The sequence below is a fragment of the Geotrypetes seraphini genome, chromosome 4 (assembly GCF_902459505.1).
Source record: "Geotrypetes seraphini chromosome 4, aGeoSer1.1, whole genome shotgun sequence".
Classification (NCBI taxonomy): domain Eukaryota; kingdom Metazoa; phylum Chordata; class Amphibia; order Gymnophiona; family Dermophiidae; genus Geotrypetes; species Geotrypetes seraphini.
The window spans coordinates 176993966-177020348 of NC_047087.1; the positions used below are offsets into that span (position 1 = coordinate 176993966).

The 26383-nt window shown below is 43.6% G+C and overlaps 1 protein-coding gene across 13 annotated transcripts in view; it reads left to right on the plus strand.

The window, feature by feature from the left end:
• CNOT1 (CCR4-NOT transcription complex subunit 1) overlaps positions 1 to 26383 on the plus strand; it is a 1050915-nt gene that overhangs the window by 803301 nt on the left and 221231 nt on the right. For all 13 annotated transcript variants that reach the window (XM_033940598.1, XM_033940586.1, XM_033940591.1 and 10 more), the window contains one exon: positions 22551 to 22742. In XM_033940598.1, the coding sequence (XP_033796489.1) occupies positions 22551 to 22742 (192 nt within the window). The remainder of the gene's footprint in view (positions 1 to 22550; positions 22743 to 26383) is intronic.

Sequence of the window (26383 nt, forward strand, 5' to 3'; positions counted from 1 at the left end):
TTCTCAAAAGTAGTAGCTGAGAAGGTAAAGAATAAGAGGTTAGCTTTCATAAACTACAAAAGATCGTAGAAAGAAGAAGATAGACAAAAATATCTGGAAAAGTTGAGAGGCTGGTTTTGTAGTCAGGAAAGCAAAGATGGAAATTGAAGAAAAAATATCATGATTTTGATGTGAATTTTTTGACTATGGTCATCTTGGATTTTTAGCTATCAAGCCCACAGGCAGAAACTGTGTGCCCAGATTTATTCCCTTCTAGAGCGACCAGCTCCATCTACATGGGATTATCTTCAAGTCCTGGGATCCATGGTTGCTGCACCCGATGTGGTTAGGGCGCACATGTGTTCTCTTCAACATGCTCTGCTCTCTTGCTAGGCTCTGCACAGGGATGCCGTGCAGGCCTATCTACCGTAGACTGGTGGTTTCTCTTGCAGTCGTTCTACATGAGTGTACCTCTACACATTGCATTATGAAAGATGCCAGCCTTCAGGGCTGAGGAGCCCATTGCAATCATTCTCCTGTTCAGGGGTGTTAGACGCACTCTCAGCAAAAATGGTTAATCGACTGGTTGGAGCTCAGAGCCATTCGACTAGCTCTGATGAGATTGCAAAAGACTTTGGAAAGCTAAGCGGTCAGGATCTTCTCCAATGATGCAATGGCCATAGCCTATGTCAGTTGCCAGGGAGGGACCAAGAGCACTCCTCTGGCTCAGGAAGCCTGCCTTCTCTTTTTTTTTAAGTGGAACGTCGTCACTTAGTGCTGATGGCATCGCATGTTGTGAAAGTAGACAATGTTCAAGCAGATTCCTCAGCAGACAGATTCTGAATCCGGGCTAGTGGGCCCTGTCCGCAACAGCATTCTGAGAAATAGTGCGGTGCTGGGGTTGGCCCAGCTTGAGCCTCACTTCAGTTGTTGGAAAAATAATGGAAGTGTTGCTGAAAGAAAGGATAGTATATTTTCTTGAATCTAATGGGTTACAGGATCCGAGGCAACATGGCTTTACAAAAGGTAAATCGTGCCAAACGAACCTGATTGAATTTTTTGATTGGGTGACCAGAGAGCTGGATCGAGGACATATGCTAGATGTAATTTACTTGGATTTCAGCAAAGCCTTTGATACAGTTCCTCATAGGAGGCTGTTGAACAAACTTGAAGGGCTGAAGTTAGGACCCAAAGTGGGAACTGGGTCAGAAACTGGCTGTCGGACAGACGCCAGAGGGTTGTGGTTAATGGAAGTCGCTCGAAGGAAGGAAAGGTGACTAGTGGAGTCCCTCAGGGTTCGGTGCTGGGGCCAATCCTGTTCAATATGTATGTAAGTGACATTGCTGAAGGGTTAGAAGGAAAAGTGTGCCTTTTTGCAGATGATACCAAAATTTGTAACAGAGTAGACACCGTAGAGGGAGTGGAAAATATGAAAAAGGATCTGCAAAAGTTAGAGGAATGGTCTAATGCCTGGCAACTAAAATTCAATGCAAAGAAATGCAGAGTAATGCATTTGGGGATTAATAATAGGAAGGAACCGTATATACTGGGAGGAGAGAAGCTGATATGCACGGACGGGGAGAGGGACCTTGGGGTGATAGTGTCCGAAGATCTAAAGGCGAAAAAACAGTGTGACAAGGCAGTGGCTGCTGCCAGAAGGATTCTGGGCTGTATAAAGAGAGGCGTAGTCAGTAGAAGGAAGAAGGTGTTGATGCCCCTGTACAGGTCATTGGTGAGGCCCCACTTGGAGTATTGTGTTCAGTTTTGGAGACCGTATCTGGCGAAAGACGTAAGAAGACTTGAGGCGGTCCAGAGGAGGGCGACGAAAATGATAGGAGGCTTGCGCCAGAAGACGTATGAGGAGAGACTGGAAGCCCTGAATATGTATACCCTAGAGGAAAGGAGGGACAGGGGAGATATGATTCAGACGTTCAAATACTTAAAGGGTATTAACGTAGAACAAAATCTTTTCCAGAGAAAGGAAAATGGTAAAACCAGAGGACATAATTTGAGGTTGAGGGGTGGTAGATTCAGGGGCAATGTTAGGAAATTCTACTTTACGGAGAGGGTGGTGGATGCCTGGAATGCGCTCCCGAGAGAGGTGGTGGAGAGTAAAACTGTGACTGAGTTCAAAGAAGCGTGGGATGAACACAGAAGATTTAGAATCAGAAAATAATATTAAAGATTGAACTAGGCCAGTTACTGGGCAGACTTGTACGGTCTGTGTCTGTGCATGGCCGTTTGGAGGAGGATGGGCAGGGGAGGGCTTCAATGGCTGGGAGGGTGTAGATGGGCTGGAGTAAGTCTTAACAGAGATTTCGGCAGTTGGAACCCAAGCACAGTACCGGGAAAAGCTTTGGATTTTCGCCCAGAAATAGCTAAGAAGAAAAAAAAAATTTAAATTGAATCAGGTTGGGCAGACTGGATGGACCATTCGGGTCTTTATCTGCCGTCATCTACTATGTTACTATGTTACAAGCCTGGAAGCGAGGGGCTCAATGCTCTGGTGTTTCCATGGCCTCAGATTCTCTTGTATGTCTTTCCTCTTTAGCCAGTGTTCAGCCGTGTCATTAAACAGATCGCAGCCCATTCAAGCTACGTCATTCTTGTGGCTCCAGATTGGCCCCGCAGATCATGGTACGTAGATCTAATGTGTCTGCGTGAGGGTTGCAGCCTTTGGCTGAGCGCCTATCCAGACCTCCTCCCACAGAGTCGAGTCCATGTAAGATCTGTGTTACTTTGTTATTACGACATGGCACTTGAGTGCGGAGCCTTAGAGTACAAAGGATATTCTGCTATGGTTGTTGATACTCTTCTCAAGTCTAAGTTTTCCACAGTTTCGGCTTGCGCTAAGGTGTGGAAGGCCTTCCAACATTGGTGCACCCAGGACCTGGTGGACCCTTATTAAGCTCCAATCTTGCTGATTCTCACCTTTCTTCAGGCTGGTCTGGATGAAGGCCTCACTGTGGCATTTCTTCTCTTGTTTTAGATCCCAGGATCGTCGGTCCTTATTGGCATCTAATCCTGATGTTGCTGTATTTCTAAAGGGGGCTCTTTATGTCAGACCATCAGTTAAGCAACCTTTCCTTTCTTGGGACCTTAGCCTGGTGCTGTCTAGCCTTACCAAGGCTCCTTTTGAGCCCCTTTGCGATGCTTCAAAAAATTTTTCTGGTTGCTTTTACTTCGGCGTGTCGGAATAAAAGGCTTTGTCTTTCAGAGATCCTTTACTCTGCATTTCGGAGACTGGGGTTTCCCTTCAAATGGTTTCTTCCTGCTGAAGGTGGTTTCAGCTTTCCATGTTAATCAGGAAGTGCGTTTGCCTGCCTTTCAGCCTACTGGTTCCAGGACACATGATCAACTGTTGAAGAAACTGGATTCACGCAGAGTTCTTTTGCGTTATCAGGAGGTCACTAACAAGTTTTGTTTCTGAACATTTGTTTGTGCTGACTCATTCAGTTCAGCAGGATGCTCCCACTTCAAAGGCCTAAATTTCCAGATGGATCTGTAGGGCCATTTCATCAGCCTATATTCTTTCTGGGAAACAGTCCCCTGTTTCCAACAAGGCATATTCTACTAGGAATGTGGCTTCTTTGTGGTCCGAAGCTAGATCTGTCTCCCTTGGGGAGATTTGCAGGGCGGCAACATGGTCTTCTCTTCACACGCTTGCCAAGTTCTACAGTGTGAATGTGGCGGCAAGACAGAACTCTGTTTTGGGTCCTTGGTCTTAAGAGTCGGCGCAGCAAACCTACCCTAGCTTTTTGGGGACTGCTTTTATACATCCTACCTGTCTAGAATTTCTCATCTATTGCACTAGAAAAAGAGATTATGCACTTACCCTTGTAAGCTCTTTTTGAATAGATAGGTGAGACATTCTAGGCTGCCGCCCAGTCTCCAAGTTGATTGTTGGATGCCTGTCAGCTCTTGGGGACTGGAAAGAATTTATATATATATATATATATATATATATATATATATATATATATATATATTTATATATATATATATATATATATGTTTGTTTTATATGGAAGTAATTTCTGGGCTCGTTTGAAGCCTTTGTTGGCGATTAACATTACATTGCTGTTTGATTTAATTCTTGAGCAGAACACTACAGGTGCATCTTCTTCACATGGATTGAGTGGCTCTCAGTGCTTGAGTACTAACTGTAGGTGAAACTAAGGAGCCTAGTGAAATACAGCAGAGGCGGAGTGGATTCCTTCTGCAGCAGCCCGTTGTTATGGGGAAGTAACCCATCTGTCTAGAATGTTTCACCTATCTACTGGAAGAGAGCTTACCAGGGTAAGTACTTAATCTTTTTTCAACTGTTTCAATAATACCCCATAATTTTTATCATACAAGGTATTTTTATCCCTAGGAATATATATCCCTAAATATTTAATCCTCCTCTTGAATGGAAATAACTGTTTCAAGCTGCCTTGTTAGGTGAATGCACAGTAACTCCATTTCGTCCAACATAACCTTAAAATCCAACCATCTTTCAATTCTTTCATTATTATTGTTTGTCAATTTTGGGTATCTCATGTAAAATATGTTATCTGGAGATGGAAGTGACATCATGCTCCGGAATGGCAGCCTGAAGTCTAAACTAGAAAGTTGCGCGGGGACAGAAATCCCACCCGTCCCCGCCAAAATCCCACCAGTCCCCACCTACCTCGCGAGGAATCCCTCCGTCCCCGTGAGGAATCCCCTCCGTCCCCGCCCGTCCCTATAAACTTCAGAAATAGTTATTTCATTTATTTATGCTACTGAATTAAAGGCTCTTGTAGAAACCCATTTACAAATAAACAGAGAGACTTTATTAATTTGGAAATATTAATTGGGAAGAATACATATTTTGTAAACGGGTTTCTACCAGAGCCTCTAATGCAGTGGTCTCAAACCCGTGGCCCGAGGGCCACGTGCGGCCCGCCAGGTCCTATTTTGAGGCCCTCAGTATGTTTTATCATAATGACAAAAGTAAAATGAAACAGTTTCTTGTTCATATGTCTCTTTAGCTATAAATTATAATATTATTATTAAGACTTAGCCAAAGGAAAGATTTATAAACTATAAAGAGTTTTACCTCATGCAAAATTGTCATTTCTTTAATAAGACATTAACTATTTTATTCTGAGGCCCTCCAAGTACCTACTAATCCAAAATGTGGCCCCACAAACGGTTTGAGTTTGAGACCACTGCTCTAATGTAAATATAAAATATAAATACTCAGCTGATGAAAAACCTCAAGCTGTCAGCTGAGGACTTCCTTTGCAGTTAGCCGGGGGTCCCTTTTGCCAAGCTTGGCAGGCAGTAGTAGTGTCCCTGAGTCACAGATGCTGGCACCTCAGTGGCTCGTGGATATTGCCAGCGACTGCTGTGTTTGGTGGAGGGGAGTTCTGGCCGTCTCTAGAGGAGGTCCTCTGCTGACGGTGCTTGGGGATCCCCACCAGTCACAGCAAGGGTCAGCAAGTACTTCAACACTGTAGAAATAAAACCAGAAATGCATTTCCTTTTCTTTTGAACACAATACAAAGACATCTGCTATATACATTTCCCAAAGCCAGCATATTTTAGTCAATAAACTCTGTTTTTTACCTTTGTTGGTCCAGACTTCATTCCCTCCCCAAATTTTTCTTTCTTTCACCCTGCCCCTTTCTTTCTCTCTCCCTGCCCCCATTTCTTTCTTTCTCCCTGCCCTCCTCCAAGCTACCACCATTGGGGAACAGGCCACCACCGCCAGGGAACAGGCTGCCACTGCTGCCGCAATCGGGGAACAAGCGGCCGCCAATTTCTGAGCTCTCCCTGCTTCCCTTCCCCATAAAGAAGATGCTGAAGCGCCGGGCCATCCAACCTTCCCATCTCCACCCAATCTCCATCCCAGACCCCACCCCCATAATAGTATTAATTGTAACACCATTTTTTCCATCCATTTTTCATATATACACACGTACAATATAATCGTATTAACAACACATAATGGTTAACCACAAAATTAAAATACAGAAAGCACACTGTATGCTTTTCAACATTCATTTCTACCAGAAAACAGATAACGCCATGCAAATGCAGGACCAAAAACTGAAAGTACTAATATTCAAACAAACCCTAAGATGCAAGACTCTTCAAGCAGTACAACCCCCAGAGAAAACCAAACAAATGCATTTCTTCCTGAACAGACAGCAGATGCAAAATCACTAAATAAAAGCATTTCCTCTACCGTTGTTGTCTCTCTCCCTCCATGTGTCTTGCTTTCTGGCCTGCCCCCCGGTTTTAGCTTCTGGCTGGTCCATGGAGCGATTAACGCAGGGTCTTCGGGCTGGCTCCCTGAGTGCTGCATTGCACAAAGCTGTAGGAAGCGGCACCTCGCGCGCGTCCCACACCTCGTCTGGAAGCCTTCCCTCTGACTTTGCGACGTCAGAGAGAAGGCTTCCGGGTCAGGCGCAGGCCGTGGGTAGAAACCTTTTCCCATGGCTTTGTGCACTGCAGCATTCAGGGAGCCAGCCCAAAGATACCGCATTGATCGCACCGAAGACCAGCGGCTACTGAACAATTTCTTGGGCCCGATGGAGGTGCCAGCCCTGTGGACCAGCAGAAAAATTTCTGTGGTCCGGCGGTTGAAGCTGCGTCGTGAGCCGCACTCAAGTGGATAAAGAGCTGCATGCGGTTCGCGAGCTGTGGTTTGCCGACCACTGATGTAGAAGAGTAGACTTCCCCCACCCAACTCCTCAGCAGCTTGGCATGCTCGATCTGAGAAAGGTGGGTCTCTTACAAATATGCTATATCAGTACCCAGCTTCCTGAGATGAGTCAATATCCGTGAACGCTTAATGGGAGACTTGACTCCATCCACATTAAGCGTAGTCACTTTCAAATCAGCCATAACCACAGACTATCTGGATGCCCAGCTAAACTCCGCTGCAGATTGAGTATGTGCTACCAACCACAATGCCCTCGGTACCTCATCCCACTCCCACACCCACCCTCCCCATACACCCCACAAACATACATAGGCATACCCCCTCACACCAGATATACCATAGCCATCCAGAACACCTTTTTCAGAAAAAACTATTTCTCATAACCAATCCGCAGATGCTATAATAACTGTCTATTTAGAATTAACTACCTTAGTTTCTTATTTTAAAAAAAAAAAAAATTTTACTTTGAGTTTGGAGCATTGGTTTCTTATTTTAAAGCATGCACACTATATATTTCCGGCCACAGTAAACCAGTTTAACTCTGAAAATACTCTGCACGCATCTGCTTCCCTGGCTGCAAACGGTCCCTAGCATCTGAAATAAGAGAAATGTTGTCTATTCCATGTAAGAGAACTCTGTTCCCTTCTTCTACCTTGCCTTTGCTTCCCTCGAAGGTGGATTACTTTTTGCGATCACCTCTCCCCTAGCTCCCCTTTTCCTATTTGCTAATAAGGAAGAATCAAAGAGAGAGAGAGAAAAAGGGAAAAAAAAAAAAGTCAAGCAGCCCCTGTTTTTTGGAAAGCTTGGTTGGTCTTCCTTTCCCTACCTGCCCTGCTGCAGCACACAGCCGACCGGAAGTCTTCCCGATGTCAGCGCTGACATCGGAGGGAGGGATATTTGTGACTGCAATACTGATTTTATTCTAATTGTTGAATATAACAATACAGAAATCCAGGTTGCTTCTTCAAAATCATTTAGCTGTGGATTAAGGAAAATACTGAAAGCAGCCATTGTGAAGCCTTCTATTCATAAAAAAAACCTCTCCCTTAAGGGAAAAGACAACACAGGAAAAATACTTTGATTCAATATATTTCATGAAAAAATTCATATTGAAATTGTACAATGCCTTGTAAGTCTTCTCACATTTGTACATCTTTTGCATTCTGCTGACTAAATATACAGTTCAAAATGTATTAATGTAGGAGTTCGCTTCACTGATCTAACAGAGCATACTCTTAATGTTAAAAAAAATGTACATATGAATACATAAAACAAATCTTTATCGTTGATCAGTGATTCTCAACCAGTGTGTCCAGTGGTGTAGTAAGGGGGGTGGAGGGCCAGACTGCCCCAGGCACCGTCCTGACAGGGGCACCAGTGCCTTTCCTCTTCTCCGCTCTCCCCCCGTGTACTTCTTGAAATGTTTGCCAGCTCGAGCAACATCTTCCACTACCATAAGAACATAAGAATTGCCGCTGCTGGGTCAGACCAGTGGTCCATCATGCCCAGCAGTTCACTCATGCGGCGGCCCTTAGGTCAAAGACCAGTGCCCTATTTGAGTCTAGCCTTACCTGCTTATGTTCTGGTCCAGCAGAAACTTATCTAACCTTTTCTTGAATCCCTGAAGGGTGTTTCCCCCTATAACAGCCTCTGGAAGTGCGTTCTAGATTTCTACCACTCTCTGGGTGAAGAAGAACTTCCTTACATTTGTACAGAATCTATCCCCTTTTAACATTAGTGAGTGCCATCTCGTTCTCTTCACCCTGGAGAGTGTCAACAATCTCTCTTTCTCTACTAAGTCAATTCCCTTCAATACCTTGAATGTTTCGATCATGTCCCCTCTCAGTCTCCTCTTTTCAAGGGAGAAGAGGCCAGTTTCTCTAGATTCTCATTGTATGACAACTCCTCCAGTCCCTTAACCATTTTTGTCTCGCTCCTCTGGACCCTCTCGAGTAGTACTATGTCCTTTTTCATGTACGGCGACCAGTGTTGGACGCAGTATTCCAGGTGGGGATGTACCATGGCCCAGTACAGCGGCATGATAACCTTCTCAGATCTGTTTGTGATCATTCTTAGCATTCTGTTTGCCCTTTTTGCCACCGCCGCGCATTGCGCAGATGGTTTCATTGACTTGTCTACAAGTATTCCTAAGTCTCTTTACTGAGGGCTCTCTCAGAGTATGGCACCGGACATCTTGTATTCCTGCATATGATTTTTGTTATCGACATGCATCACCTTGCACTTATCCACATTGAACCTCATTTGCCATTTCGTAGCCCATTCCTCGAGTGTGTTTATGTCTCATTGTAGGTCTTCACAATCCTTCTGTGTCCTTACTACTCTGAATAACCTTGTATCATCTGCAAATTTTATCACCTCACTCGTGTCAATTGCTAGGTCATTTATAAATATGTTGAAGAGCCATGGGCTTGAGCAACAAACCCTGTGGCACTCCACTCATGATACTTTTCCAGTCCGAGTATTGTCCATTTACCCCCACTCTCTGTTTCCTATTCTCCAACCAATTTTTAATCCACATGAGTATATCACCCTCGATTCTATGGCTCACAATTTTTCAAAGTAGACGTTCATGTGGGATCTTGTCAAATGCCTTCTAAAAATCTAGATATACGTTGTCGACTGGGTCACCCTTGTCTATCTGCCTATTTACTCCCTCAAAGAACTGCAGTAAGTTTGTCAAGCAAGATCTTCATATGCTGAAGCTGTGCTGGCTGGTCCTCATCAGTTTGTGTCTGTCAAGGTGATCGATGATGCGGTCCTTTATCAGCGCCTCTACTATCTTTCCCGGTTCCGAAGTCAGACTCACTGGTCTGTAGTTTCCCGTATCTCCCCTCAAACCTTTCTTGAAGATCAGCGTAACATTCACCACTTTCCAATCTTCTGGAATTTTTCCTTATTTGATCGACAGATTGGCTATTAATTAAAGTAGTTCAGCTATAATCCCTTTCAGTTCCTTGATTACCCTCAAGTGGATGCCGTCCAGTCCCGGGGGTTTATCATTTTTAAGCCTATCAATCTGCCTGCATACCTCTTCTAAACTGAACGTTGACCCTGTCAGTTTCCCATCTTCATTTCCTGTGTATAGCCTGTTGGCTTCTGGTATATTGGATATATCCTCTTCCGTAAATACAGACACAAAAAAATGTGTTCAGTTTGTCAGCGATGGCTTTGTCCTCCTTTATTTATTTATTTTTTTAAATTCTTTATTAATTTTCAAAGCTAATACAAAGTGCCATGAATTATACAGACATTAATAACAAAATGAGCACTTAAATTCCATTAATAACAATGCAGAAAATAAATATCCCTTCCCTCCCATCCAACAATTTAATCAAGAAATTAACCAGAAAGATATCCCTCCCACCCACCCACCCCGTCCTGGATATGTATAAAAATAAACACAAAATTTAAACAAAGACAACTATGTTGAATTAGGAAAGGATGTCAACGGGCCCCAAAACAATTTAAATAATTTGCTATTCCCTAACATATCTGCATTCATCTTTTTGTATTTGTAACCTAAACATAAACTGGCCCACCAAAATGGAAAGTTGAGGCGGTTGCAATTTTTCCAATGCGGGTTATTATTTGCATAGCGATACCTGTCATAATCAAGTAAAGCCTGCCTTTGTAGCGATCCATGGGAGGCTTGATATGCAACAATATTCCACATATAATTGCCTCATACGTCAAAGGGATTGTTGATTCCAGTATGAGGTTAATCTGTCCCCATATTGACTTCCAGAAGTTGAGTATCAAAGGACAATAGAACAACAGATGATCCAATGTCCCTATGTCTAGATGACAGTGCCAGCATCTATTAGATTTAGAACTGTCCAACTTATAAAACATAACAGAGGTCCAAAAAGATCTATGTAACAGAAAAAACCATGTTTGTCTCATAGATGCTGATGCTGTACATTTCATTCTCCAAGTCCAAATTTGTGGCCATCGAGATGCAGAAATATATTGCTTTATTTCGATGCTCCAAATGTCCCTAAGACTATTTTTGGGTTTTTTTATTCAGCAAATCTGTCTGGAAACATAGGATATGCAAGCTTAATGATTTTTCAGATTCTGCCATTCAGGGAACCCACTCTGAATAGCCGCCTTCAACTGCAACCACCTATAATTCTGAGACTTTGCAATACCGAATGATTGTTGCAGTCGTGAAAAATCAAGCAGTTTCCCATTAGATATAACATTAACTAACTAGTCTTTAAGCCTGTTACATTAACGAGTGCTAGAGCAGATGTCTGTCTGTCTGGGTTTTTTTCTTTGTCTCTCTCTCCTTGGACGCTGTCTGTCTTGTCATTCATTCTATCTGTGTCTCTCCCTGGCCCCCTGCCTACCTGTGTTTCTCTGTTGCGCCATGCCTGCCTGTCTCTCCGGGGCCCCTTTCTGTCTCCTCCCCCTCCCAGAGCAAAGCATGATTGTTTTCTGCCCCCCAGCACACCCCTCCCCCCCAGCAGTCCCCTTTCCCTCTCTCCCTGTTGTGCCATGCCTGCCTGCTCCATGGCCCTCTTCTGTTCCCCCCCCCCCGATGATTGCTGTCTGCCCCCAGAACACACCTCCCCCCACAGCAGCCCCCTTTCCCTCTCCCCCTTGTGCCATGCCTGCGTGCTCCGTGGCCCCCTTCTGTTTCCCCCTGATGATTGCTGTCTGCCCCCTCCCCCCAAAGCAGCCCCCTTTCCCTCTCCCCCTGGTCCCTTGTTGTGCAATGCCTGCCTGCCCCGTGGCCCCCTTCCGTTTCCACCCCCCTCCCTTTCTTACCCTCCCTCCATCCCTCCAACTGGAGCTGGTGTCGGTCTAGGACAGGGGCTGCATCGTTCACCTCTCGGCTCAGATCGTCAAGCAGGTTCTCCTGCTTAATGGCGGTGGGCAGGGCTGCAGGAAGACTGTGAGTGTGGCAGCAGCGGCAACCCCGGCTCCTTCTTCAGCACCATGTCGGGAAGGTGGAGAGCGGCCTGCGAGGTTCGGTACAGCGGCTGGCGAACCTCAGCAGGCCGCTTTGAAGAGGAGTGCCAGCGGGAGGGAGGAGTCGCTGGCGTGTTCTGCACACTCACACCTCCAGCTAGCGCAGGCGCCGTGAAGACTGGCACAGAAGCACACCTCACACCACCAGGAATCACGATCTTTCAACAGGCTTGATGGTACCTATAAAAATTTGGGAAATTTACCTCACCCTCCGCAATTGGTTTTTATAAAGATACTAAAGCGATTAGAGCTGCTTTACCCAGCCAAATAAATTTGATAAGTATACTATTTAATTTTTTATAAAAAGACCCCTGAAAAAACACTGGCAACATACCCATTTGGTAGCAAACCACAGGCAAAATCATCTTAACCGTTTGTACTCTCCCCCACCAAAATAGATGTAAAGGGTTCCATTGCTCACACATTTTTGTGATCTTCAGCAATAAAGATCTTTCATTTACTTTCATCGTTTCCTCCAGCGTTTTATGATTCCAGATACCTAAATATTTGATACCCTCTTCTTTACAAAGAAAGGGAAATGGATCAAACAATCCTTTTGGACAATGTAAATTCAGCGGAAGAACCTCTGATTTACTCCAATTTTGATCTTATATCCTGAAAATTTTCCGAATTTATTAATCAGATCTAGTAAATGTGGAATGGTAGTTTCAGGATTCCTCAAATGAAGCAAAATATCATCTGCATATGCAGAGACTTTATATTTCTGACCTGCGTAAGGAATACCCTGAATCTCCTTTGCCTGCTGAATAGCCAATAATAAGGGTTCCAGTACGATATCAAAAAGCAAAGGAGATAACGGACACCTTTGTCTAACTCCTCTCTCCAGACAGAAACGTTCCGAAAAAGTATTATTAATATATAATATGGCAGAGGGGGAGCTGTACAAGGTTTGAATCATTTGTATGAATCTGGATCCAATACCAAACCAATCCATTGCTTGATACATGTAGGTCCATTCCACACGATCAAAGGCCTTCTCTGCATCCAAGGACACAGAGAACGCCAGATCATCCATGGCTTTTCTTAAATTTAACATGTGGAAAGCCATTCTAGTGTTGTTTGAAGAATGTCTATGAGCAATGAACCCCGTTTGATGCATACCAATAACATAAGGGAGAGCCTTGGCCAGGCGTAAAGCCAATAATTTAGCCAGAAGTTTTCCATCTACATTAAATAAATAGGCTTGATTTTGTCCTCCTTTAGTATTCCCTTTATTCCATTGCCATCTAACGGCCCCACTGCTTCCTTCACGGGTCATTTCCCCTTAACATATTGGAAGAACAACTTAAAATTTTTTGCCTCCTTGGCTATTTTTTCCTCGTAGTCTCATTTGGCCCCTCTTACCACCTTATGGCACTTGCTTTGATATGTTTGTGCTTTTTCCAGTTTTCGTCCGTTTTTGTCCTTTTCCATTCTTTAAACGAAATCTTATTGTCTCTGATCACTTCCTTCACTGTTGCAGTGAGCCACGGCAGTTCCTTGTTCTTTTTCCTCTTGGAACCCTTGTTGATACGTGGTATATATATTGATTTTGCGCCTCGGTGACTGTGTGCTTAAAAAGGGACCATGCTCTAGCGTATTTACAGTGCTTATCCTCTTCCTAATCTTTTTCCTCATCATGACTCTCATCCCTTTGTAGTTCCCTTTTCTGAAGTTCAGTGCCGTGGCAGTCATTCTGGATCAATTTTTTTGTTCCTGTGTCTAGGTTGAAGTGGATCATGTTGAGATCACTGTTTCCAAGTGTCCCTTCTACTTCTATACCTTGTGCCGGTTCTCATAGTCCATTTAGAATTAAGTCCAGAATTGCATTTCATCTCGTATTTTCCTTGACAAGTTGTTCCAGGAAACAATCACCTACAGCATCCAGGAACTTGGTCTCCCTACTGCAACTGGAGTTGCCTAGATTCCAATCTATCCCCAGATAAGTGAAGTCGCCTATGATAAATGTGTTGTCTCCCTTGCATTTGTGTTTAAGCTCATTAGTTATTTCACCATCAGTCTTTTCAGACTAACCTGGAGGTCGCTAGTAGATGCCGATCTTCGTATCCATTCCATTTGTTCCCGGTATTTTAGCCCATAGAGACGCTACCTTATTGTTCATTTCCTGCATGTCCTCTGTGGTAGACTCAATTCCTTCTTTTATGTATAGGGCAATACCCACAACTTTTTATCCTACTCTGTCTCTGCGGTATAGCTTGTATCCCAGTAGCACAGTGTCCCAGACGTTGTCCTCGTTCCACCGTTTTTCCGTGATGCCGATGATGTTTAGGTTATCTTTTTGTTAGAACAAACACTTTCACCAATGCAATAGAATGTCACAAAAATCAGTGCTGCTGCAGTTTCAATAGAGGGAGTTTCAAATGACTGGAGGAAAAAGCCTCAGACTGGAACCTTTCCACCACCACAATGGTGGTCCAAGGTGGTCAGGCGAACACCTCACTGGCAAAAAACCTCCAGACCGACTCCCAATAGTAGTAAACTTGAAGCAGGGCTGTTGTGCAAAAGATAGAGGAAATATCCACTTATCTAATTTGTTGATCGGTACACCAACGATGGCCAGCGTTTCACATATCTGCTGCCTCAGGGTGTAAAGCGATCCGATCAAACTGAAACCAGAATTAAAGCAAACCTTTGATTAAAAAACTGGACAGTTGCAAGGCTTCAAAAAGAACTGAAAAAGAAGCCACAAGGACATACCTTTAAGCTGGACGCAAACCACATCTCAAGATCAAAAGATGGCTGCACCGCGACTGTACTGGGATTGTTATAGCACTCCCGGGTGACAAACCCGGAAGTGAATACGTGGCAAAAATTAATACTACGATGGTAGATGCTGACACATGCAAAACTTCAAACACTGTTACAGAGACTGGTGAACAGGAAAAGATTAATTATGTGTATGAAGTAAAAAACTGATTCGGTGTATGTCATTAGTGAAACGTTAGTAGAATATACTCCATTCCAATTTTGAGTTGAGTCCATCTGGTTCTTCACTATTTAGTCTATGGATCCATTGTTGCTCTGCCCGCAGCAAACACCGCTGTCTATCCATGCTCGCCTCACTAATGTGATCGATCACACAACATTTTAAATCCATGAACTGATGATTATGTTCTAGACAATGTGTGACCATAGGAGCTTGTAGTCTGTTATTGCGTATGCAACTCTTGTGCTCGGTGACCCGTGTTTTGAAGGGACGAGTAGTCTGACCAACATAGATCATTGGGCAAGGGCAGATGAAAACATAGACTACAAAAGTGGATATGTAAGAAGTCATGTGTTTCAATTTGAAAATTTGGTTAGTTAGCGGATGAATAAAAACGTCAGAAAGTTCCTGAGTTATGATACAGGTGGAACATTTACCACATTTGAAGTGTCCAGTCAAATGTGTTGTTGGCAGGCGAGGATCCATTATGTCAGATGGACTTAAAAGTTCTTTAAAGTTTTTTTGTCTTGAATATGCTATTCTAAAATGAATGTCTCTGAACACAGGATGGAGATCCATTATTTTCCAGTGGCGTCTTAATATCTTTGAGACATTATTGATATTTGGAGAGTACTCTAGAATGCATGTAGCAATGTTGTCCGTGGACTCAGTTTCCCGAGGTAGAAAAAGAAAATCCCTATTAATGAATTTAGCTCTTTTATAGGCTTTCTTTAAAACTACTGGGGGGTATCCCCTATTTTTTAATCGGGAGTATAATTGCTTACTCTTGATTTTATAATCCCCAGTGTCTGAGCATAGCCGACGATAGCGGAAAAACTGAGAGGTGGGCAAACTGCGCTTAAGAGGATTCGGATGATTACTTGAAAAATCAAGAAAGGTGTTCCTATCTGTATTTTTCCTGTATACTGTAGTTTTAATATAATCGCTCTCTTTAGTGGCAAGGACATCAAGGAAAGAAATGTAGTTCGGGTGGCAATTCATGCTAAACTCAACTTTCCGATGTCTGGAGTTTAACCATGTGAAAAAGTCATCTAGGTTCTCTTTGGAGCCTTTCCAGACTACAAAAACATCATCGATAAAACGTAGCCACATAACAATTTTGTCAGAAAAAGGATTATTGATGATCCATGTGTTTTCAAATTTTTGCATAAAAAGATTGGCAATCGAGGGGGCCATGGTTGCCCCCATGGCTACTCCCGACACGGGTCACCGAGCACAAGAGTTGCATACGCAATAACAGACTACAAGCTCCTATGGTCACACATTGTCTAGAACAGTGTTTTTCAACCTTTTTTGGGCAAAGGCACACTTGTTTCATGAAAAAAATCACGAGGCACACCACCATTAGAAAAAGTTAAAAAATTTAACTGTGCCTATATTGACTATATATAAATATATAGGAATCAAATAAACACAAAGAAAGTATTTTATAATGCTGCCACCGCCACTGGGGAATAGGCTGCCACTGCCGCCATCGGGAACAGGCCGGCACCGAGTTCTCCCTGCTTCTCTTCCCCGCAGGGCCGACCAACTCTCGCCACCCGTCGTCAATTCTAACGTCGGAGAGGACGTTCTAGGCCAGCCAGGCAGCGATTGGCTGGCCCAGAACGTCCTCTCAGACGTCAGAATTGACGCGAGTGGCGAGAGTTGGCCGGCCCCACAGGGAAAAGCAGGGAGAACTTGGCGCCGGCCTGTTCCCGATGGCGGTGGTGGCACTCAAGTGGCTAAAGAGTCGCAGTTTGCCGGCCTAGGGACAACACTGGAGGGTGGCCAGCTGTGCACCCCCTTGGGACGTAAACCCGGGGTGGGGCAGACCGCCCCCCCCCACCCTGGTATGCCACTATCTGTACCTCACTCCCTCCCTATGACCAAAAATTCTCCTTTCTTCTATTCCCCGTGTACACAACCATCTCTTTCCCTCCCTTCCTCTCTCCAAAGTCCATGCCTTCTGTGTCCAAACACTCATTCCCTCCCCCACCTCAGCATCTCTTTCCCTCCCTTCCTCTCTCCCAAGTCCATTTCTTCTGTGTCCAAAAACGCATTCCCTCCCCCACCTCAGCATCTCTTTCCCTCCCTTCCTCTCTCCCAAGTCCATGCCTTCTGTGTCCAAAAACCCATTCCCTCCCCCACCTCAGCATCTCTTTCCCTCCCTTCCTCTCTCCCAAGTCCATTTCTTCTGTGTCCAAAAACGCATTCCCTCCCCCACCTCAGCATCTCTTTCCCTTCCTTCCTCTCTCCCAAGTTCATGCCTTGTGTCCAAAACGCACTCCCTCCCCCCTTTTGTGTTCCGTGTTTGCCTCCCAGCCCATCTTTGCAACTTTCTCAGCAAAACGAAGCTCAAGCCGCGAGGCTTGTCTTCTGCTTCCTGCCTGCCCTGCCGCGCACAAATAGCCGAACGGAAGTATTCTCCGACGTCAGCGCTGACGTCGGAGGGCAGGCTTTGCTTAAGCCCTCCCTCCGACGTCAGCGCTGACATCGGGGAACGCTTGCGATCGGCTATATGTTAGCTGCAGGGCAGGCAGGAACAGAAGACGAGCCTCGCGGCTCGAGATGTATTGAACTCCGCGGGTCCCCCGTCCAGCTCTCTCCTGTCCACGTGGGGCGGACCGCCCCTCTCCCTAGACTGGTGGAACTGCCCTGATGGCGGCCCTGACCGTACGGCACACCAGGCAACATCTCGCGGCACACTAGTGTGCCGCGGAACAGCAGTTGGAAAACACTGGTCTAGAACATAATCATCAGTTCATGGATTTAAAATATTGTGTGATCGATCACATTAGTGAGGCGAGCATGGATAGACAGCGGTGTTTGCTGCGGGCAGAGCAACAATGGATCCATAGACTAAATAGTGAAGAACCAGATGGACTCAACTCAAAATTGGAATGGAGTATATTCTACTAACGTTTCACTAATGACATACACCGAATCAGTTTTTTACTTCATACACATAATTAATCTTTTCCTGTTCACCAGTCTCTGTAACAGTGTTTGAAGTTTTGCATGTGTCAGCATCTACCATCGTAGCATTAATTTTTGCCACGTATTCACTTCCGGGTTTGTCACCTGGGAGTGCTATAACAATCCCAGTACAGTCGCGGTGCAGCCATCTTTTGATCTTGAGATGCGGTTTGCGTCCAGCTTAAAGGTATGTCCTTGTGGCTTCTTTTTCAGTTCTTTTTGAAGCCTTGCAACTGTCCAGTTTTTTAATCAAAGGTTTGCTTTAATTCTGGTTTTAGTTTGATCGGATCGCTTTACACCCTGAGGCAGCAGATATGTGAAACGCTGGCCATCGTTGGTGTACCGATCAACAAATTAGATAAGTGGATATTTCCTCTATCTTTTGCACAACAGCCCTGCTTCAAGTTTACTACTATTGGGAGTCGGTCTGGAGGTTTTTTGCCAGTGAAGTGTTCGCCTGACCACCTTGGACCACCATTGTGGTGGTGGAAAGGTTCCAGTCTGAGGCTTTTTCCTCCAGTCATTTGAAACTCCCTCTATTGAAACTGCAGCAGCACTGATTTTTGTGACATTCTATTGCATTGGTGAAAGTGTTTGTTCTAATATTATTAGCTTTTCACATTTCCAAGTTGTTTTTTGCTACAAATCTAGTAGGTTATCTTTTTGTGCCATAGCTTCCAATTCCCCCATTTTATTCCTTAGGCTCCTTGTGTTTGTGTACATACACTTAAGTTTACGGCCTATTACTTTCTTGCACTTCCTTTCTCCTTCTGTCTCCCTCACTTCCGTCCCTTTCGATCCATTGGGATTTTTATCTTGCCTATGATCCAGTGAGTCTTCCTGCAATCTTCTTGCATGGTATCCTCTGGTTATACCGTTTCCCAAACCATCGACTCTTGGTCGACTGTCAGCTTTCCCCTCTTCTTAGTTTAAAAATTTCTCGTTTGATGTTGCTTGCAAGTAGTCTCGTTCCGTCTCCGCTGAGGTGGAGTCCATCCTTTCTGTATAGCTTGCTCTTCCCCCAGAACGTTGTCCAGTTGTGCAATCCTTCTTCCTCACACCAGCATCTCATCCATGTGTTGACTGCTTGCAGTTCCGTCTGCCTCTTCCCGTTGGCCCTGGGTACCGGCAAGATCTCTGAAAACGCTACCTTCGGCGTTCTGATCTTCAGCTTCCTTCCTAGAATCCAGAACTGGTGTTTTAGTGTTTCCCTGCTGTAGTTCCTGTTGCTCATGTCATTTGTCCCAACATGGATTACCACTGCTGTATCTACCCCTTCCTCACTATCGATGATCCTGTCGATACAGATCACTATATCCTCCACCTTGACTCCTGGTAGGCAGGTCACCAGCCGATCCTTTCTTCCTCCTGCTATGTGGCTGTTGACTTGTTGGATGATGGAGTCCCCCATGCTGATTCCTGTCTTCTGTATCTTCTCTTGTCTCTCTAGCTGCAGGTTCGTGTCCTCGGTGTACATCCATCTCTCTAGCCGCAGGTCCATGTCCTCGGTGCACTTCATATTTCCTCATCTCGGCATTGGCTTGCACTGGACCCGTCTTCCTGTGGGTTCCCTCCGCTGTTTCCAGATCCTACTGCTGTTTCATCTCTTCCTTTCTTGTGATTGTCTTCCAGGTGGTCCTCACTCACTGTAGGTGTATCTTGGCAATTCCTCTGTTGCTGGTGGATTAGGAATTGGTTATTGGATAGAAAGCAGAGGGTAGGGTTAAATGGTCATTTTTCTCAATGGAGGAGAGTAAACATTTGAGTGTCACAGGGGTCATACTAGGACTGGTGTATTTAACTTATTTATAAATAATCTGGAAATTGGAACAACGAGTGCAATGGTTAAATTTGCTGAAGACACTAAACTGTTCAAAGTTGTTAAAACACATGCAGATTGTGAAAAATTGCAGGCGGCCTTAGGAAATTGGAAGACTGGGCGTCCAAATGGTAGATGAAATTTAATGTGGACAAATGCAAAGTGTTGAACATTGGGAAGAATAACCTGAATCACAGTTACTGGATGCTAGGGTCTACCTTGGGGATTAGCGCCTAAGAAAAGTATCTGGGTATCATCGTAGACAATATGATGAAACCTTCTGCCCAATGTGCAGTGACGGCCAAAAAAGAAAACAGGATGTTAGGAATTATTTAAAAAGGGATGGTTAACAAGACTAAGAATGTATCGCTCCATGGTGCGACCTCATCTGGAGTATTGCATTCAATTCTGGTCTCCTTATCTCAGGAAAGATATAGTGGTGCTAGAAAAGGTTCAAAGGAGAGCGACCAAGATGGTAAAGGGGATGGAACTCCTCTTATATGAGGAAAGACTAAAACAGTTAGGGCTTTGGATGCAAGTGGATCGATTTTTCACTGTCAAAAATTACAAAGACTAGGGGACACTTGATGAAGTTAACAGGGAAATACTTTTAAAACCAATAGAAGGAGATTTTTTTCACTCAGAGAATAGTTAAGCTCTGGAACGCGTTGCCAGAGGTTGTGGTAAGAGCGGATAGTGTAGCTGGTTTTAAGAAAGGTTTGGACAAATTCCTGGAGGAAAAGTCCATAGTCTGTTATTGAGAAAGACATGGGGGATGCCACTGCTTGCCCTGTATCGGTAGCATGGAATATTGCTACTCCTTGGGTTTTGGCCAGGTACTAGTGACCTGGATTGGCCACCATGGGAATGGGCTACTGGGCTTGATGGACCATTGGTCTGACCTAGTAAGGCTATTCTTATGCTGCTTGCGCCGACAAACATTTCAAGAGGTATGTGGGGGGATGATGGCACGTAAATGGCAGGAAAGAGTTGAGGTGTATCAATAAACAATCTGGTGTAGACAGTAAACCTCTGTTTCCTTTACAGTCTTCAATGCCTACAAGCTAGGAAGACTGACAATCTTGAGTCAAATTCTTGAAATCCTTGTAACTGGTCCCTATTTCTGCTCCCCCACTACACCCAGTTGCTGCCTTCAGCACTAACTGAAAATATTTCAAGTCTGCTATCCACAGATTGCAGTTTTTTTGTGTTTCATAGTATCTGGTAGAGGAGGGATTTTGTATTGCTGTTACTAAGGTGACATTAGAATTTGAGGGGTTTGTTGTTTTTTTTTAATTTATGATATTTTATTCATTTATATATTTATTTTGTTGTATGACGGATGTGAAATCTGGAACTGATGTGATACAGTTTTATGATATGGGATAAGCAAATTCATTCAGTTAAACAAAGAAATATTTAGGCATGCTTTGTTCAACTGTGAATTTTTGAATTTGGTGTGTTACCTACAAGAATGTTTGTCAGGTGTGTCACAGTAGAAGAAAGGTTGAGAACCACCGTCTTAGGCTATAGAAATATGGTAGACACAAATTAAACTGAAACCTAATGAAGCCAATCTCTGCATGCAGTGCAACATCAGAGAAATACAGTAGAATCAGGTTCATTTCCTCTTGTGTTACGCAAAAAGATAAGTATAAATTTTAATTGCAAAACTGTTCTTATGTTTAAAACCTGATATCCGTAGTTGAACACTTTCCCTCCCTGACCCTACTCACTTTACCATACCAATTTAGCAGTAAAATTAAGAAGAAAGACTTTGAGCCCGTGTATGCCTCAAAGGTCATGATGATCCTGTTCCCTCTGACACATTTTCTGTGTCAGAGGGCTTGGAACTGATAGAGCCTTGAGGTTTATATGGGTTCAGAGGCCTTGTACTCAACTTTTCAATATCACTGCAGGTTTAGCAAGCTATGGGGGGTAATGGTGGCAGAAAGAAAGAAATAAGAACATAAGAATAGCCTTACTGGGTCAGTCCAATGGTCCAGGCCCAGTAGCCCGTTCTCAAAGTGGCCAATCCAGATCCCTAGTACCTTGACAAAATCCAAGGAGTAGTACCGGTAATACAGTACTCCCCCGAAATTTGTGGGGTTCTGTTCTAGGAACCTCTGTGAATTTAAAATAAAACGCAGATACGGTTTTTCACCTGTCAAAAGGCAGGAGAGGGCAGCTGGGGTGCCTGTGGGTTCAGAAAATCACTCATAGTATGCTCCGACCACCTCTTCCTGTTACTAAAGTCTGGCTACACCAATGAGGAGCTGCTTTGACACCCCAAATAGCGTGTCAAAGCAGCTCCTGATTGGTGTAACCATGACTTTAGTACAAGGAAGTGGCAGTTGGAAAATACCACGAATTACTGAATCTGCGATTTGTGAACTGCGAATTCACGGAGGTTTACTGTATTCCAGCTACTGATCCAGGGCAAGCATGGCCCCATGTCTTTCTCAATAACAGACTATGGACTTTTCCTCCAGGAAATTGTCCAAGCTTTTCTTAAAACCAGCTATGCTATCTTCTCTTACCACAACCTCTGGCAACGCGTTCCAGAGCTTAACTATTCTTTGAGTGAAAAAATATTTCCTCCTATTTGTTTTAAAAGTATTTTCCTGCAATTTCATCGAGTGTCCACTAGTCTTTGTAATTTTTGATAGAGTGAAAATAATCGATCCACTTGTACCCATTCTACACTCAGGATTTTGTAAACCTCAATTATATCTCCCTTCAGCTGTCTCTTTTCCAGGCTGAAGAGCACTAACCTTTTTAGTTTTTCCTCATACGAGAGGAGTTCCATCCCCTTTATCATCTTGGTCGCTCTTCTTTGACCCTTTTCTAGAACCACTTTAACTTTCTTGAGTTAAGGAGACCAGACTTGAACGCAGGCATAAGGAGGCTGTAGAGCAGACGCCATTATTTATGAAGGATTTAAGTTTGAAGCAGAAGACAGGGATTGGGAAAAGGGACAGTAAGCCAAGTAAAGTACTGTAGTATGCTAGAAATAGTCCACAGGCTGTATGTTTGACACACTACTTTAATGATCACAAAAAAAGTAGCTGACTATTACTTTTATGATAATATCAGACTTAGTAGTAAAATTTTCTCTTGTGTCCTATCAGCAAGCCTGGGCCACTGACGATGTTGCACAGATCTATGATAAATGTATCACGGAGCTTGAGCAGCACCTTCATGCTATTCCACCCACTTTGGCAATGAATCCACAAGCCCAGGCTCTACGCAGTCTACTGGAGGCAGTTGTGCTGGCTCGCAACTCCCGGGATGCCATTGCAGCACTTGGCCTGCTTCAAAAGGTTGGTTGTGTACACTGTAAATCTCAGACAAATTTTAGAATACAGAGGAGTTTTTTTATAATTAATATTATGAAATGAATCAACATACTATATTTGGGAGTAGTTTGCATTTTCATTACAAGCACCACACATAATTCATCTGATTGAGCACCTGATACTGGAGAATGGTATTTTTTTATTTTATTTTTTACTTTCCTTGAATTACAACAAAATGGTGGTTTGGTCCAGCAAATCAATATGCTTATATACAATTGTTACATTATTTGACCTCTCTGTCTCTACATTATCTTTGTTTGTGATTTGGAGTTCAATTGCAAGAATTTTTAGAAAGAGATATATAGATATATTGGACAATTTTTAATCTCTTGGTTTCATAAAAAGTTAAGTAGGCTTCAAAATCCTAAAGTGTATTGGCCAGTTTTGGAGGCCTAGAATAGGAATCTGGGTAGGTGTATACATCTCACAACTTTTCAAGGCATTTTTAAAGGCACTTCAAAATGTAGTGCATTGCTGCAAGTGTCATTTTTGCACTGTGCTAGGGCCTATTTATCTCAAAGGCAGGCTTTTTGTTTTTTGTTTTTGCTAGCTGTGCTGATACCTTTCACTGTATTAAATGTCAAGCTGATGAGAATTTTCTTTCATGGTCTCTGGTAATGTAGATGAGTAATGGCTTTCTGGGTGGCATTGTTTATCTGTAGTTGGTCTTGGACACCAACTCATTTTCTTTTGAGGGGATCGTTTTTAATAAATCTGCTTCATTGGATTCTTGAGATGCAAGCAAAAAGCTCTTTTTGAGTAAACCTTATATATTTGGGAAAAAATGCACTGTATATTTATTGGTTACAATATTCCCCTCAAACAATTTGATATTGGAGGAACAAACCTCATGCCTTAATGCTATGGGAGTGTTAGGGGTCATCTCGTTGACACTGTGGCTGGCCGAAGATTTAAAATAACAGCAACTGAAGAGGAGGTGTGGGGAAGTCAGGAGCTGAAGAGAGAGCTCATGCCGCAGGATCCTGTTGGGGTAAGAGGAGGGAGGAAAGAACATATGCTGCATGCCAAAGATTTAAAATTAGAGTGATCAGAAGGAGGAGACCATCTCTTTGAAGATCGCCGCTGCGAAATGGTGGCACCATTGACTCTGCCTTCCCAGAAGCTGACCCCGATAGCCTCTTTAAGTTGAACACTCCTTGCAGCGCACATTCACGTTACCTGCTTATTTCACTCACCAATAGGCACTACTACAGCCAGTATTTATGCATTTTTTTGTTTGATAGTAAATTACTTTTGCTTTGTTTTCTTTTATTTTCCCTTACTTTCTATTTTATAACTCTTAAGTTCCTGCTAGGCTGCCTCTCTGAAGATCACCATTGACTCCGCCCTCCTGGATGCTTCTTTAAATTGAACATAGAGAATGATATGGGGACAAATTTTTCCCCATCCCTGTGGGAACTCATTTTCCAATCCTGTTCCCATGAATTCTTTTTCTGCCCCTGCCCCATTCCTGCAAGCTTTGCCCTCGTCTGCACAAGCGTCTAACACTTTAAAATAATAAGTAGTTAAGGCTGTGCTTACAAGAATGGGACAAGGACCCTGATAAAACTTGTGGGGAAGGGATGGGGAAATTGAGTTCCGGCAGGGACTGAGACAAATTCGTCCCCATGTCATTCTCTAATTGAACACTCCATGCGGTGCATGCTAAAAGAGCACGCTTAAGGAGCAGATAATGCTCCTTCATGCACATACTGAGAACGCACTAACTATTTCCAATATTAGGCCATTCCTCTTTCTTGTTCCCAATTTTTTTCAGTTTCTCTATTAAGTACCTCGGTGGCTTCAACATTGCAAATACCTGTTATTTGCAGATGTTGTGCTCTTACATTCAACCACTGCTCTAATCTGAACCAGAGACCTAGATTCCTTCAATCTATCCCTATTTCTACTTCAATCTCAAAGAATATCTCACTCGGTTCCCTAAACATTGATTTATCTGTTGGCTTAATCAATGTTCGCTCTCTCAAAAATAAACACCATTTAATAAGGGGTCTTATTATATAATACAATCTCCATATCTTCTGCCTTACAGAATACTGGCTATCAGAGGGTAAAGAAGCTTATATATGTAACCACCAAGGTAGGAAAGGAAGGGGAATTAGTTATGTATCAATCCTCCCTACAATTCAGATTTGAAATTACATGTGCCATGTTTCCCCGAAAATAAGACATTGTCTTATATTCATTTGAGGCCCAAAAAAGGCACTAGGTCTTATTTTCAGGTAGGGCTTATTTTTTTCATGTACATGATCATCTCTCCCTTCCTCTCCTTCACCCCACCCAATTCTTCCTCTTTCCTTTCCCCCACATGTGCAACATCTTTCCTCTCCTCTCACCCAATCCCCTTGTGCCTTCCCTCTGCAGCATCTTTCTATCCATCCTTCCCATACCCCTGTGCAGCAGAACCTTTGCCCAGTTTCCATCCTTCCTTCCCTCCCATCCCTTGTGCAGCAGAATCCTTGCCCAGTTTCTATCCTTCCCTCCCGCCGCCGCGCAGCCAAACCGCTGAACCTCCATCCTTCCCTCCCATCCGATCCCTGCCGACTGCGACCATAAATACCTTCCGGCAGAGGAGCATCGGGCCAGCAGCACTCACAGGCTGCTTCGCGGGCTTCTTGCTGGGGCCTTCTGTATACTGATGACATCATCAGGAACACTTTCAGACACAAACCAGTATCATAAAATCATTTTTCCTTTCTTTTGTTTTATTTATTTATTCTAAGGTCTTCAGAAGTGCCAGTATTAGCCAAGTGTTTTCAATAGCTAAAAATACTTGTGTGGCATTGGCCTCCTCATTAGACCTATCAATTTTATTTTAGCAATTTTTCATTAATCAGTTTTTCCAAAGTGCTCAGTGCTCTATGCCATGTTCTTCAACTTTCTGACGCCTATGGAAATAAAAAAATTATTTTGTGGACCAGTGGTTGAAGAACACTGGGCTAAGTCGTGGTCCAGAACCTGCACATCTCCACCCCATAATAGTACTAATTACAATACCATTTTTTCATTCGTTTTTCATATATATACACACACACACAATATAATTTTATTAACAACACATATTGATTAACCACAAAATAAAACTACACAAAGCACACTGTACATATGCTTCTCAACATTAATTCCTACCAGAACACAGATAACCCCTATGCAATACGGCACCACAGTCTAAAAGTACTAATATATACAAACAAAACCCTAAGATTCAAGACTGTGTGCAATACAACCCCAGAGAAATAGAAACAAATGCATTTCCTCCTGAACAGTGCAAAATATAGAAAGCAGGTGTAAATTCTCAAAATTGACACAATTCAATCATTAAATTTAAAACTAAAATCATTCCCCCTACCTTTGTTGTCTCCCTCCCGTCATGCTGTGCCTTAACTTCTGGCATGTTCCTGCCTGGCCGTTTTATGCCGCCCCGGTGTTATCTTCAGGCCAGCTCCCTCTTTCTCACTGATGCAGTGCACAAAGCCAAGGGCAGTGGCTCCTCGCACGTCCTGCACCTCATCTGGTAGCCTTTCCTCTGACGTTCGTAAGAGAGAAGGCTGCCCGATAATGCCGCATTGATCGCACCACGGACC